At 38.9% G+C, this 14,914-nt stretch overlaps 1 protein-coding gene across 5 annotated transcripts in view; it reads right to left on the bottom strand.

Annotated features, from left to right (window-relative positions):
* Nucleotides 1–14,914, bottom strand: part of PACRG (parkin coregulated) — a 593,702-nt gene that overhangs the window by 231,660 nt on the left and 347,128 nt on the right. For all 5 annotated transcript variants that reach the window (XM_065543176.2, XM_065543174.2, XM_045390383.2 and 2 more), the window contains one exon: nt 2,687–2,836. In XM_065543176.2, the coding sequence (XP_065399248.1) occupies nt 2,687–2,836 (150 nt within the window). The remainder of the gene's footprint in view (nt 1–2,686; nt 2,837–14,914) is intronic.

Consider the following 14,914-nt stretch of genomic DNA (forward strand, 5'->3'; position numbering starts at 1 on the left):
TTTTTGTCACTTGTATCTGGTCTCATTCTAAAAAGAATTTTGTAGTGGGACTTGAAAGAAATACTTTTGAATCTGAGTTTAACGAGACATTGATTTACATAAAAAAGAAGTACAAAAAAGAGGAAATACAGAAACGTGCAATTGTGCTCTAATACACTGAAATTCAGGATGAGTTTTTTCTAACACTACATACTGTCAATTTCTAATGTAATTTTAATTGTAAATAATTATATCTGTTACTAACGACATCTGCTTAAATAAAATAAGTATATATCAATTTTGTGATCTATGTCATAAAGCAGGATTTATTAAAATGTTATTAAAGCTAAATCATTTTTCTAGTGAAAATTCTAATGTAATTGAAAATCCTGAGATAAGCTTTTTTTCTGAAAGAATTGGATCTACGGTAACATAGCTAGCTACTTTAAGGAACAGTTTTGAGTTTTTATCGCTACAATGTTACAATTTTGTAGCAGGACCCTTTGAAAATACAGCAAACTGCAGGCTGGCATTGTTGTGACAGGTTTCTAAGATAAGTAGAAAATGAAGCTGAAGATAATATTTTTCCCTTCAAATGTCAGAAAAATGTTAAGCAGAAAAATAATTTAAATGTAGAATTCCTGAGGCGTGCATTTAGAAAGACTCCAAAAGAATTAGCTGTTTGGAACCAATTAAGGACTATAGTATGAACTTTAAATTTCCCACATTGATAAACTCTTACTAGGGATTTATTCTTAAAGTCAATCATTTTCTTTGTTAAGTATATGAACACCTGTGAGTTAAAGATTTAAAGAAAAACTATAATGAGAAAGCAGTAGAAACCAATTGTTTTGTTTAATAGTCTAGAGCGCCCAACAAGATTTATCTCTTTGTGGCAGCAATATTTATCCATCTTTATAGATTTCCTTGAGGATAAAGAAAGATTCTAATTGTCCTTTGAACATGACCAATTTTCTACTTTTATACAGGGCTATGGAATGATGCTTAGATATAAGTTCTAGCTTTTATTGTGTGATCAACAAAAGCATTAAAGCATGTTGCAGTAGCTACCTATTCCTAGATACTCAGGCAAGAAAAGGGAAATGTGTTCAGGCTCATCTTCTATGATCATCAAGTACAGAAACAAATGTTCGCATGGGAGAAAAGCTACAAGAGGCAACTTTACAACAATTAAATGGAAATAGTAATAGTACATGCATCACAGGTTTGCATGAGGATTACTGAGGAAGTATTGGTGAATCGCATCCTTCAAAAATGTTAACTAAGACTTTTTGGGTGGTTGTTCCCTGATGCTTCCATCTCTTTAATGATGCTACCATCTCTATCAGAACATCTTTATCTCTATCTCCCTCAAGTTACTAGAATCTAAATATAAGGTGTGCAGTTAGAGTTTCTTTTATGGACCTTAGTTGAACAAGGTGCACATCTGGAGTCTCCCATAACTTCATGGATATTTGCTGCTACTATATGGTAAAAGTATGAACTGTGAATGAAGACTATTTAAGTATTTTCCAAAAGTAGGAATGTTGTTACTAAAACATTAAGTTTTGACAATAAGAGACTCAATTATTAAAACCCAGTTATTACTTTGCTTAAAGACTAACCATCTCACCTGAATGCCACCTTACCCACAGCTCTTCAGACAATTTGAGCAGAATACCATTGTAAGCACTCCCTTACAGGCATTTGTAAGCTCCTGCAACTCCAGTTTGAAGTCCTTTTTCTAAATATGTATAGTATAAAACATACAAGCCGGTTCTACTATTGAAAGAGAGCTAAAAGCTTTTTGAGAATTCCATGATTTCCTGAATAGTCTATGCCTGGAGCAGACGTAATAGCAATTGAGTAATAATATAAAAAATAGTGATTCCAAACACAAGTATGTTTGTGGGAGGAGCTGCCGTAAACTTAGATTCTTGTTTGATTTTTTTCTTGAATGTACAATGAGCAGATCATGTTGCAAAAGTTTCATTCAGTGCTCCATTAAATTACTAACTTATTGATACCACTGTTAGGAAATAAGTTCAATGTTGACTTATACCATGCATGTGAGAAGCATGGAACTTCAAAATTAACAACAACAAAGAAAATTAGGAAATCATACTCTTAATGAATAGATGTACATCCGCTGCCTGCCAAGGGTCACCAAAAACTTGCTAATATCTTTGTTAGGGTAAAATAGAACCATCTGAATTCATTTGTGTTTTCCAAAGCTTATAGAATCATACAAAAAATAAATGAATCATCAAAACCATTTATCAGGTTTTAATAATAGTGCTTAAAAATTCATCTTAAACCAATGGAAAAAAACTGACTGAAATTGTAACAGGAAGTATGTAAAGGTAGAATCACTATCAAGAAAAAGAACAAACTCAAAACCTACTAATGTATTCAAAAGACCATTAGAAAAACTTCACAATTTAATTATTGGAAGCTTATAGAACAGCTTCAGCGCTTCTGTACTGAGTAAGGAAGCTGTACGTGAGGAGTAATAAATGAAATTGTTAATTTTACTGTTTCCCTAGGGAGTAGCTGGAGAAGGGGTGGGAATATGCTATTTAGATCTCCAAATGGATCATAGTTTATATGCAATAATAAATCCTAAACGTGTTGCTAAGTAACTCTACTACAAACCACTCCCTTTTTCTTTGGCTTAAAAGACATTTTGACTCGTGGGCTCACTCACCATTCATATTCTTAAAGATGTTCAGGACGGGGAGGATTTGACGGTAATAAGGCACCAAGGCCTTGCCCACCATCTCAGCTGACACAACCAGATGCTGGAGGACCTTGAGAGTGACACAGATGACCTGTCGGTTTCGGAGATTCAAGGCATCTATACGGTGAAAGAAGGACCAAGCAGAAAAGATTTTAATAGAAAGCTTCAATTCTACAAGGTTAAGGCAAAGTTGTCTTGTGGTTGCATTTAATTAAACTGCACTCTACTGGGGACCAATGAGACTTTATTATTACAACTTTGGATGACACATTGCAACCCTGATGTTTTAAATGGAATCTTGTCTGATTACTGTTTATTCTCCCACCTGCACTGATTTCTCACCAGCCCTAGGAATGCAGTTCATTTTCCCCTCGTAGAAGAGGCCCGGGCCCTGAGTTGGATAAGCAGTATGAAAGACAAAAAATCACTTAGTGTCGCTGGAGTTAAAGGAACCTATGCGGGTTGACAACGGATACATTTTCATGCAACAATCTCTTTCATGCAACAATCCACACCATTCTTAAAACCATTAACGTGGAGCAAACGTTTATTTGGGAAGGAGGGTTGGATATGGTGTTCAAAACTATAGGCTGGTTACAAACACCGAGAATGTTCTTGGTAGAAGTGAACATAAAGTGACTATATTTAGGCCCTCAAGAAAGTGGGAAAGAAAAGCGAAACGTTTGAAAGTTCAGTTAGAAGGAATCAACACAGAAGCTACAAGAGACCACAGGAATAGGACCGTTTTAAAGAAACAGTTCTGAGTGCAAAGTAACAAGCTACAGAGACAGAGCAAGAGATGCCACCAGGTAGGGTCTGAAAGGCACCATTTGCCCCAGTGGAAAGTACAGGGGGTCAGGAATCAGGATGCTGATAACTGGCTGTGTGAGCTTGGCCAACCTACTGGCACTTTCTTGGCCCCAGTTTCTTCAATCATGGGAGCCTGTTATGCACTTTCTGAGATGGCTAAAAGTACCATGGTTTAAGTAGAAGAGCCAGATAAAACATCTATTATAGAAGGTCAAAAGTGCAATTAATAAAATGTGATGGCTCTGATGACTCCAAGAAGAAGTCAAGGGCTCTTATTTGTAAGATGTTCTACCTTCTAATGAAAAAGATTGACTATGACCTTAAAGCAGATGCCACTGGGAAGGGACAAAAGGACCCAGGCTATAAAAAGAAATGATGCTTTGGTCAATACATCTCTGAGGCAGTCCTGACATTGTTCTTGAACTCCAGCTCACATTTCCATCAGCCTGGATCTTGCCAGCACCTCAAATTCAGTTTGCTCCAAAGACTAAATTTCCTCCCTGAACTTTCTTTTCTTCCCTGTGTTCCTCATATTTAGTAAAGATAAACCTTGTTCCCAGTCACTCCAGGTCAAAGCCTGTTTCTCCTCCTTTGTATTCCTCATGTTACCAAATCATCTGGTTTTCCTTTTGCAGTATCTCTTGAATTTGTGTCTCCCTCTCCATCCTCACCAACACTCCTCTGGTCCTGGTCTCCATCCTCACCTCCTTTCCTCCAGTGCCAGTCTCCATCCTCATCTCCTCTCCTCCAGTGCCAGTCTCCATCCTCACTGCCTCTCCTCTGGTCTCACTCTCTATCCTCATCTCCTCTCCTCTGGTCTCACTCTCCATCCTCACCTCCTCTCCTCCAGTGCCAGTCTCTATCCTCACCTTCTCTGCTTCAGTTCTAGTCTCCATCCTCACCTCCTCTCCCCTGGTCCTTGTCTCCATCCTCACCTCCTCTCCTCTTGTCCTGGTCTTCATCTTCACCACCTCTCCTCTGGTCCTGGTCTCCAACCTCACCTCATCTCCTTTGGTCCTGGTCTCCATCCTTACCTCCTCTCCTCTGGTCCTGGTTTCCATCTTCACCTTCTCTCTTTTGATCCTGGTCTTTAGTCTTATCTTCTCTCCTCCAGTCCCAGAATCCATTTTTATCATTTCTCTTCAGGTCCCTGTTTCCATCCTCACCTCCTCTTCTCTGGTCCTGGTCTCCATCCTCACCTTCTCTCCTCCAGTCCTGGTCTCCAGCCTCACCTCCTCTCCCCAGGTCCTGATCTCCAACCTCACCTCCTCTCCCCTGGTCCCAGTCTCCATCCTCACCTTCTCTCTCTGGTCTCACTCTCCATCCTCACCTTCTCTCCTCTAGGTCTCCATTCTTATTGCCATTCCTCTGGTTCTGATCCTTGGGACCCCTTCACTGGAGCACTGGCCTGATCTTGTACAGATCTCTTTTCTTTCTGTCTTTCTCCACTTCCCCAACCTGTCTTTCAAGGTACTACTGGGTTAACCTCCCTCGAGCATATCTGATCATCTCACCACCTGCTAAAAGAGCTCAGAGCCTCCTACCCCCTTCCATTGGCTGCAGAAGTTGTGAGGTGCTCTGAAGTGTTTTTATACCACAGCCCCTGGTTTGTTGTTGAAAGGGATGAATCAGACCCCACTTTATTTTTTAAAATTTTCTAGTGATTCCAGAGGAAATAGCTGCAAAACCACTAAATGATACCTTATTTTCCAAGACTTATAACTGAGGATTTGGTTTAGTTCAAACTTATCCTAAGTGCTTCCTTTATGCCTGGCTAGTTTGAACTAAACTGAATCCTCTGTTAAAAGTCCTAGAATATAAGGTATCATTTAGCGGTTTCACAGCCATTTCCTCTGGAATCACTTGGAAGTTTTTTAAAAAAATGTGGTCAGATTCATCCCCCCTAGCAACGAACTAGGGTTTGTGGCATGAAAACACTTCAGAGCCCCCTACAACTTCTGGTCCAGTCCAGACTCTGTTCTTGTTTAGTTTGAAAGTAAACACAAATGTAATGAAAAGAGACGGCTCAGCCTTCACTCAGGGAACCAACCTAAATATAACCATAGAACTCAGCAGCACGATGGCTCATTACAGCAGCAGTTAGACACACTGCAGGACAAAACATATCTGCTGAAAAACAACTAAAATTAGAATGCTATCGTTTAGCCTAAGAGCTGGAGTCACGAGATATTCAAGAACAAGGTTTCAGATCACCACAAGAAGGTGAGGAGGAGGAAGGCACGCAGCGTGTTGCACGGTCAGCAGTAGAGACTATCTGGTCTTATCCAATCTAAAAGCTGTTTTGCCTTTTTAGAATGTCAGGGGTTAGTGAGCCTTACTTACTGACAAGCTCAGGTTACCAGGAGAACTGGGAGGGCAGAAATGTTCTGAGGATTGGGGGCAGTTGACATTCTTTCAAAAAGTCTACCAACGATGCTCAACAGGTTTAGGCTTCAGGACTGCACACATCTGTGCGTGATTCACAGCACCTGTAGCTAACATGCAGTGAGCACCAACATGTGCCAGGAATTAAACCGAGCACTTCACCTATATTAACTCACTTAGGCTTCCCTCACCAAATGTCTATTGAGAGTGCATGTATTACATACCCATCACTGTTTTAGGAACTGGAAAGATGGAAACGAATGAGGTAAGCACAGTACCAACCTCTTGGGGTTTACAAAATAGTATGGAAGAAGATATTAAACAAGAGTGACAAATGTGACAATTACACATAAGAGGGACAGGGTGTTTAAGCAGACAGTCAAGTCCCTCGCCTAGTCTAGGGTTAAGGGAAGGCTCCCAGATGCAGGAACAAACCCCAGGGCTGAGGAGATGTCATTTACAGGAAGAGTTTCCAGGAGAGGAAGCAGCACGCTAGAGACTAGCTTCCCAGGAAGGAGTTCTTTCACTGCAGGGGCTGCTCCAGCGTGGATGCATGAGATTCCCCTGGGGGATTGAAGACCTGAGATAGTAGAAAGATACCCAGACTGGATGTGTCACTGGGAGTGTGTCTTTCTTGGGATCGTTTGGAAGTGCTGGGAAGGAGTATGGAGGTGCATACGAAAGAAGGGTGAGGCTGTAGTGACGTTTCCCAAGCTCAAGAATCCCTGGGTCCCACCTTGCCTTATCAACCAAACAGAATCAGATGTTTGAGATCCTGGGTTTCTTTTTTTCCTCTTTATTCATCCCTCCCTCCCACCCCACTCCTTAAAAAGGACTCAGAGCCACATCTAGCTAAGAAGGATTAGACACAGAACAGAACCACATGGGTGTGTTGTTTGCATTTTTGTATATATTAACAGAAATGTATTACTGAGCACACACAGTCCTCACTCCATTTTGTAGGTTTTGTTTTCGTGTTTTCAAGAAAGCTGTTCTGTTGACACTATGAAGTCATAAGTAGGAGAGCCTATAGAAGGTAACAAAGCAATAACTACCTGAATGTGGTAATTGCCGCAAAGGTTTTGGTGACCGTTGTGGTCACTGGATGCTGGCTTATCCCAGTGTTGTTCTTTCAGTGTGTGCCTGACGAAGGTTGCAATAAAACAGCCTGGATATGCTGATCTACTGCTAATGTGAGAGAAGAATTTTGCCCTGTAGAATATACTGGTATCAAGGAGTAAATTTATATATATATACACGCACACGCACACGTATGTATATATGAGATATATGAGTAACACTAACATTAAATTTTTATTAGGTTTATGTCTGTATCTATGCCTAATTGATCATTTGGGTATGCATTAATAATCTCTCTCACAATGGATAATGATATTAACTATTAGGAAATAGATTAGATATTAGCTATCAGGAAACCCTGACTGAATTAACATGGCTGTGATAAACGTTATTGGATTGACAATGACCAAGAAGCAAAATGCCTGAACTGTTACGTGTAATGGTATCTAAAATGGAGCTCTAAGTCCTCCTAAATGGACAGGTAATGGCTCTAAAACTTCTGCAGTCGCTGTGAAACAAAGCCAGGATATGCACTATTTAAAAGCCTCTTAACTTCATCCAACAGGGATTTCTTACACTGCCCACTTTCTCTTCAGTTCCTCTATTTCTCTTCTTCATTCTCAGAGAATTAAGATACACCATGCAGTCGGAAGTCTTTTTGTTCTTACTGTCACAGTGGAATTAAAGTAAAAAGATTTTTTTTTTTTGGAAACAAAGTTCTTTTCCTTTGAAAAAGTATGCTAACGGGTATAAAGAGAATATGATTTTGTAGCTTGAAAGAGAAGAGATGTGTTTATTCTTGTGTTGATGGGCCTGAAAGCTATTGTCGAGACATAAGTGAGGACTTTGAACTCAAGATTTAAGGTTTTGAAAAGGTTCTAACGTGAGGAGTCTACTGACATTATAGAACAACAAATGGAACCTTTCTATTCAGAAAATTGGATTTCTATTGTACTGCCTACTGGCTTTAAGTATAATAAACAAGATAGAGGCTTCAGATATAGAGAAATTGCTGAAGAATAAGGAAAAAATAATTTAAAGTCAATGGTGGTAAAAGTTATTTATCTTAAATGGTTATATGCTACATGTATAATTTTCTCAGGCATAAAATCCACTATTTTATGATTTTTTTTGCAAAGTGAGGACTTTTTCTACTATTAGATATCATTTGCTACTGTGGTATCAGGAAAACAGGAAACACTTCTGCTTCTTCTTTTAAAACCAGAAACACCCAACAAAAGGCAAAAGCAAACAAAATTCTAAAAAATATTTTTGACATATGCTTTAAATGTTAATAGCCTTAATATACAAATGGCTATCACAACCCAATAGAGGATTGAATCTTCCAATAAAAAAATGGGCAAGGCACATAAACAGACAATGCAAAAATTAATACATAAAAATGAACATTTACTATTCTAGAATGTTCAACTTGTGAAACCCAGAAAATTTGAGACAAGTCTCAGTGAATTTAGGAAGTTTATTTTGCCAAGGCTGAGGACGCGCCCGTGACACAGCCTCAGGACGTCCTGACGACATGTGCCAAGGTGGTCGGGACACAGCTTGGTTTTATACATTTTAGGGAGACATGAGATATCAATCAATATATGTAAGAAGTACATTGGTTCGGTCTGGAAACGTAGGACAACTGAAAGCAAAAGCAGGAAGACTGAAAGCAAAAGCAGGAAGACTGAAAGCGGAAGCGTGGAGGGAGCTTCCAGGTCACAGAGAGGTGAGACACGAAGTTTCAGATTAGCCTCTCGGAAGGAGGCAAATCCGATCTGCATCTATCTCAGTGAGCAGAGGGGTGACTTTGATAGAATGGGAGGCAGGTTTGCCCTAAGCGGTTTCCAGCTCGACTTTTCCTGAGTGATTTTGGGGGCCCAAGATATTTTTCCTTTCACAAACTTGATTGGTAATTTAACAAAACACGACTCTGTAATTTTCAAGATCATGTGAACACAAAGTTGTTGAAAATTTAACACTGTCAGTGTGGAAACAGATTTGAGGAAAGAGGTGCCCTCATAGACACCATGTTGTAAACGATTCCAACCTTTCTACAGAGCAGTTTGGTAATAAACCTAAAAGCCATACAAATGCATACAATGGCTAACCCAGCAGTTTCACTTCTGGATTGTTAGTCCAAGGATTTAGGCAAATGTGCTCAAAGCATTGTAGGAAAGAATGCTAAGTCCAGTATTATCGATAATCAGAAACAATCTAAATGTTCCAAGAACAATGAATTGTTTAAGTAAACTATAGTATATCCGCACAATGAAAAATTACAAAATTATTAGTCATCTGATAGAAAAAAAAGCTTCAAATAGGAAAACGTTTAAGATACACGTGAGTAAAGAAGAAGATTATAAAGCATATTGCACTCTGACCTCATTTTATAAAATAGAATGTAAACCAAATAAATACTAGAAACTTGTGTACTGAGATGCTAACAGAAGGGAATATCTTTTCCACAGGCATATGTAGGCACAAGATTTTGTTCCACTAAAAGATAAGCACTTTTAAAAACTGCTTTCTAAAAAATTATCAATATACTCTGCATACTTTTCTTTTGTTATTACATATTTTTCTTCATGATTGTAACTTTGTGTTTTAATAAATCAGAATTCAATCCCTTTCTCATTGTTCTTTCTCAATATTCTCCTGATTATTTTTAACCCTTTATTTTTTGAGACAAACTTTAAGATAATTAGGTGAAATTGAAAATGTGCTTGGCCCTTTGGTAAAATTAGAGAATAATTTGGCAGACAATTGCCATCTTTACTACTCAATCTTTCCATTAGGAACATGATATCTCTTCAATTTTCTTGTCTTTAAGTTCCCTGGAAATGTTTTACAATATTTTTTCACATAGATCGTGCATAATTTTGTTAGATATACTCAAAGAAATTCTGTATTTTGTTGTTATTTGTGTAAAATTATTTAATCCCAACATTCTTTCTAAAGGTTATTGATAATATACACATAAAAGTATATGACTTTTGTATACTTACTTTGTTAATGGGCTTATTTAATTCCCTTACTGGATCTAATTGTTTTTGAGTGAATTAAATTGGATTTTATATGTAATGATATTACCAAAAATACTGTTAAATTTGTGTTTGCTTTCTAATATTTGTCTCTCCTTTTTTGGTCACGTGACAGAGGCTAGAATTTCTAAAAGAAAATATAGGATTATAGTGCTGAGAGCAGGCATGTTAGTTTTTTCTTATCATTCTTATGTATTTTAGAATCTTATTTTATTTAGTGGGTAAAATATATATAACACAAAATATGGCATTTACTCCCCTACTTTTTTTTTCTGAGACAGGGTTTACTCTGTCACCCTACCTGGAGTGCAGTGGCGTGATCACAGCTCACTGTAACCTAATCCACCTGGGCTTAAGTGATCCTGTCACCTCAGCCTCCTGAGCAGCTGGAACTACAGGCACGCACCACCACGCCTAGCTAATTTTTTAATATTTGTAGAGATGGGGTCTCATTATGTTGCCCAAGCTAGTCTCGAACTTCTGGGTTCAAGTGATCTGCCCTCCTTGGCCTTCCAAAGTGTTGGGATTTACAGGCATGAGCCACCATGCCTTTTAACCTTTTTTAAGTGTACAATGTAGTGGCATTAATTACATTTACAATGTTGTGCAAGTCTCACCATTATCTTTTTCCAAAAATTTGTCATCACCCACAACACTGTAGCCATTAAGCAAAGATTCCCCATGCCCCTGCTCTAGTCCCTGATAATCTACTTTTTGTCTTTATGAATTTGTCTATTATAGCATCTTATAGAATTTTATTATTTTTTCTGAAGTTAAAATATTTAATATTTGATGTTTTGGGCCCATTATAGCATTAGTTGAATTAGATTACAATGGATATAAATTTTGCTAGTTCAGGAGTGCTAACCATATAATTTTCTATTTTATAGAGTAGAATGAATTCAAAATATATTTTCAAACCAAATTTAGATTTCAAAATGGTAGAAATTTTTCTCCTTCCATAACAGAGCTCAATTGCTATATAAGTAAATATGACACAGCCTGATTTATCATATTCCTAGGCAATTAAAGTATGATCGATTTAGATCAGCTATTATGGACATGCAGTAAGCCTATAATAAGGATTACATTTTTTTTCTTTAATTCATTGTTTTCAAGTTTCTCCTACCTGAAGTAAATGTCATACAAAAAATATTGATTTTTCTCTCAACACATATGGAATATGTAAAATATATAAATACCGTAGCATGCCATTTAAGTATCTTTATGCAAAAGTCAGATTTTCCATCAAAGTTTTGCCATTACAAGTGGCTGACTCTTTTTCAATTTTTCAATAGACCAAATATATTCTTTCATGACTGTGGAATATAATTTAGTATTTGGTGAAAGTGTTTGGCCATTCTCTCCATGACATACTTTGTTTTAAATGTAGATACATGATTAATGCTATTTGTTTGAGTAAATGAAAGTATTCAGTTACCAAAATGGTCTCCATGACGCAGTCCCTAGCATGATCTATTTGACACTCCTCATATTCCAGACACAGAGAATGAAACCTGAAGCCTCATGTCATCCAACATACTCCTTTTTAGCCTTGTTGCCCAGGTTGGGCCTGCACTTGCTTACACACGTATGAGCACGTCTCACAGCAACTGAGAGCAAACCAATCAACACCATGGCACTGTCAGAGGAGGGGCAGGTTTGTGTCTTTGGAGCACCTTGCTCCTCTGTACCTAAATTGCTGTCTCAGTTCATCTGCAAAGATTGGGGTGAAAACTGAAAGGGTGACCAAAGGAAGGAGTTAGCACCATTTTCAGAGTAAAAACCAAGACAATGCTGCATTATGTACCACTACTTCTAAGAATGACTGCTACGTCTCTTCTGGTTGAGAAAAGGTGTCTCCATTTCCACAGGGTTCAGACAGTAGAAGTAGTGGAGTGTAAAGGAAGATACAATGCGCACAGGCTCTTCACAAAAGAAGACAAGAGATGTGCACAAAATACAAGATGGGTAAACAGACCAATTTCCAAGAAGGAGTTTGAAAACTACACACTGCTAAGCCTGACATCAATAACTGGTGTGATTCTAGGACTGATTATTTAAGCAGGTGATTCGGGAGCTCCTAGGAAAACAGTAGTTGTTACCAGGAGTCAGAGTGAGCTCTCTGGAATAAGGCCAGCCAAGCTAACCTCACGTATTCTAATACGCTTCCTCATAAAGGAGATAATAAATAAACTGTATCAGCAAAGCATCTGGCAAGGCCTCTATGGTTTTCCTTGTAGGGAAGATACAGGAATGGTTGAAAAATTAGGCTTTTTCTTTCTTTCTTTCTTTCTTTTTGTTTTAAACTCTGTGAACAATTGTATCCAAGTAATATGCACTAATGATTTGCTACCAGCCTGTATAGCCCTGAGTGGGATACCTCATGTATCTATATTTGGCTGAGTCCAGTTTCCATCTAAAGTTTTTACTGTAACTTGGATAAATATTATAGAATTCAAATCTATCAATGTTTTTGATGACCCCAATTTAGAAGTCTGCAGAGATATGACCATGAAGGAAAACCAAGGATATAAAAATAATCTATTCTTATTGCCACCTTGATTTGGCACCATGCTAAATGTTCTATTTGTATAATCTCATTACTCCTTACAATGTCCCTGGGCAATCAGTTTTCTAATGCCCTGGGACAGTTAAAAGAGTTAGGTGGCCTGAGCCCACACAGCTGGTTAGTAGCAAGCTGGGATCCGGTCTGCACTCAGCATGCTTAGGCTCCTCACCCTCCTGGCATACCCACAGGCATGGGATACTGGTGTACAGCAGACTTGGCGTGTGCTGGCGAGAAATGTTCAAAGCTGTACAGCAAACATAGAATCTAGCATGGACTTTGAGCAGGCAGTCGAGACACCTGCTGTGTCCTGTGCTTTGGTGGCTTAAGGAATAAGCCACTACTAGTAGTGATGGAGTGGGGTTCCATGGCACCTTCTGAAGAGCAAGGGGGCCCTGCAGTAGTGCTATTTCTGACTACAGCTCAGCCCCCACACGGGAGGAGAAGGAAGATTCTCAGTCTGAGGCTCTAGCCCGGGTGACTAAAAAATGTTGCCATAATTTAGGCAGAGAATGATGATGATAATGATAACAATGACAATGATAACATTTATAACCTTATGTATTAGCTCATTTAATCACTGAAATAGCCCAATAAATTGGATGTCATTATCCACCCCCCCCCCCTTTTTGTTTTGAGACAAAGTTTCGCTCTTGTTGCCCAGACTGGAGCGCAGTGGCTCGATCTCAGCTCACTGCAACCTCCGCCTCCCAGGTTCAAGCGATTGTCCTGCCTCAGTCTCCCGAGTAGCTGGGATTACAGGCACCCGCCACTATGCCTGGCTAATTTTGGTGTATTTTTAGTAGAGATGCGGTTTCACCATGTTGATCAGGCTGGTTTTGAACTTCTGACCTCAGGCGATCCACCCGCCTCGGCCTCCCAAAGTGCTGGGATTACAGGTGTGAGCCACCGCACCCGGCTGTATTGCCCCAATGTTATAAGTTAGGCCCCTGAGTCTCCAGGTAGTTAACTTGCATGATAGCAGTTATGCAGGAGAGTCGGAATTTTGATTAGGTAGTCTGACTTCAGAGCTTTTGCCCCTCAACATCACATTACGCTAGAAGAGTGATAGAATTGGTTTGTTCATTTATTTATTTGAGAGTGGAAAAGGGACAGTAAATGCATTTAGCCGGTTCTCTCTTTTAACGTACTGTGCCTTGCTGGCAGGGACAGCTAAGCTGTCCATTCCCTCCATCTCTGCCGCCTCCATCGTGGGTGCTGGATCACCCTTCCTCATTCCCCTGTTCATACAGGGCGAGGCCTGATGTTGATTCCTTCCTCTGGCGAGTGACCAGGCGAACTTTACTGTCTAAGACAATTTGAAACCACTTTCTTTCTGTATCTGGTAGCCAAAAAAATCCTAAGTCAGACACCTCTTTTCAATATTTTTTAAACAGATTAGACTTGTTTTTCCAAAACTAAAAAACATTACTTTTAAAATAATTATGATCACATTCAGAATAAGTTACTTGGAAAATGTCAAAATAAGTAAAATTTTCAGATCATGAGTAAAGGGTCATGCATTGCAAGTGTACTTGCTCCTTTCTTAGTAAATAGAAGTCTCAGAGTAATTTTTGTATTGTGATACGGATTCTCATATTTCATTCTTACTTGGTGGTGTTTTTCCCCACTGGGTGTTCCTTAACAGAGTATTTTGCTTGGTAAAATGTTCTCGCTCAGGTTTCTTCCACTGTGTCTGTGCACGCCTGCCCTTTACTGCCAGATGACCTCACCTTGTTAGAGCTCTCCTAATGAAGCCACCGTGTTATGGTCCGTTGATTTGTAAATCAGTGATATTTCCATAATTCTTTGCAACCAGGGTCACCTCTCCTCCCAGTAGGCCATTTCACAAAAGTATGTTGCTGCTCATAATAGAATCACATGAGGGAATGTAGATGAATCAACAGAAACGTACTCTCACCACTTAAATAATTCTTCTGATAAATGGAAAGCACTATATCATTATACCCTTCATTTGTTGTTTCATATGAGAGAGTCTTACACGACAGTTTTTATAGAATATATAGTACAGTGGCAGGCCCAAATGGCCACTTCATGCTTTTGATTATGGCACCTATACAGATTTCAGTATAGACAGCAGTTATGTACCTTATTATATTAATCTTGCAAATATTTTGATGCATCTCTTGTGTACTAGCCAGGACATTAGATGCTGTGGGGATATATTACTTTCTAACATTATGTTCTAAGTGACATAAGAGAGGAGCTATAAAGTTATGTTGGGGAGGGAAGGCAGACTGGAGATAGGATGGGAGTTGAGGGTAGGGAGTAGAGAGGAGAATC

This window comes from Macaca fascicularis, chromosome 4 (genome assembly GCF_037993035.2).
Source record: "Macaca fascicularis isolate 582-1 chromosome 4, T2T-MFA8v1.1".
NCBI lineage: Eukaryota > Metazoa > Chordata > Mammalia > Primates > Cercopithecidae > Macaca > Macaca fascicularis.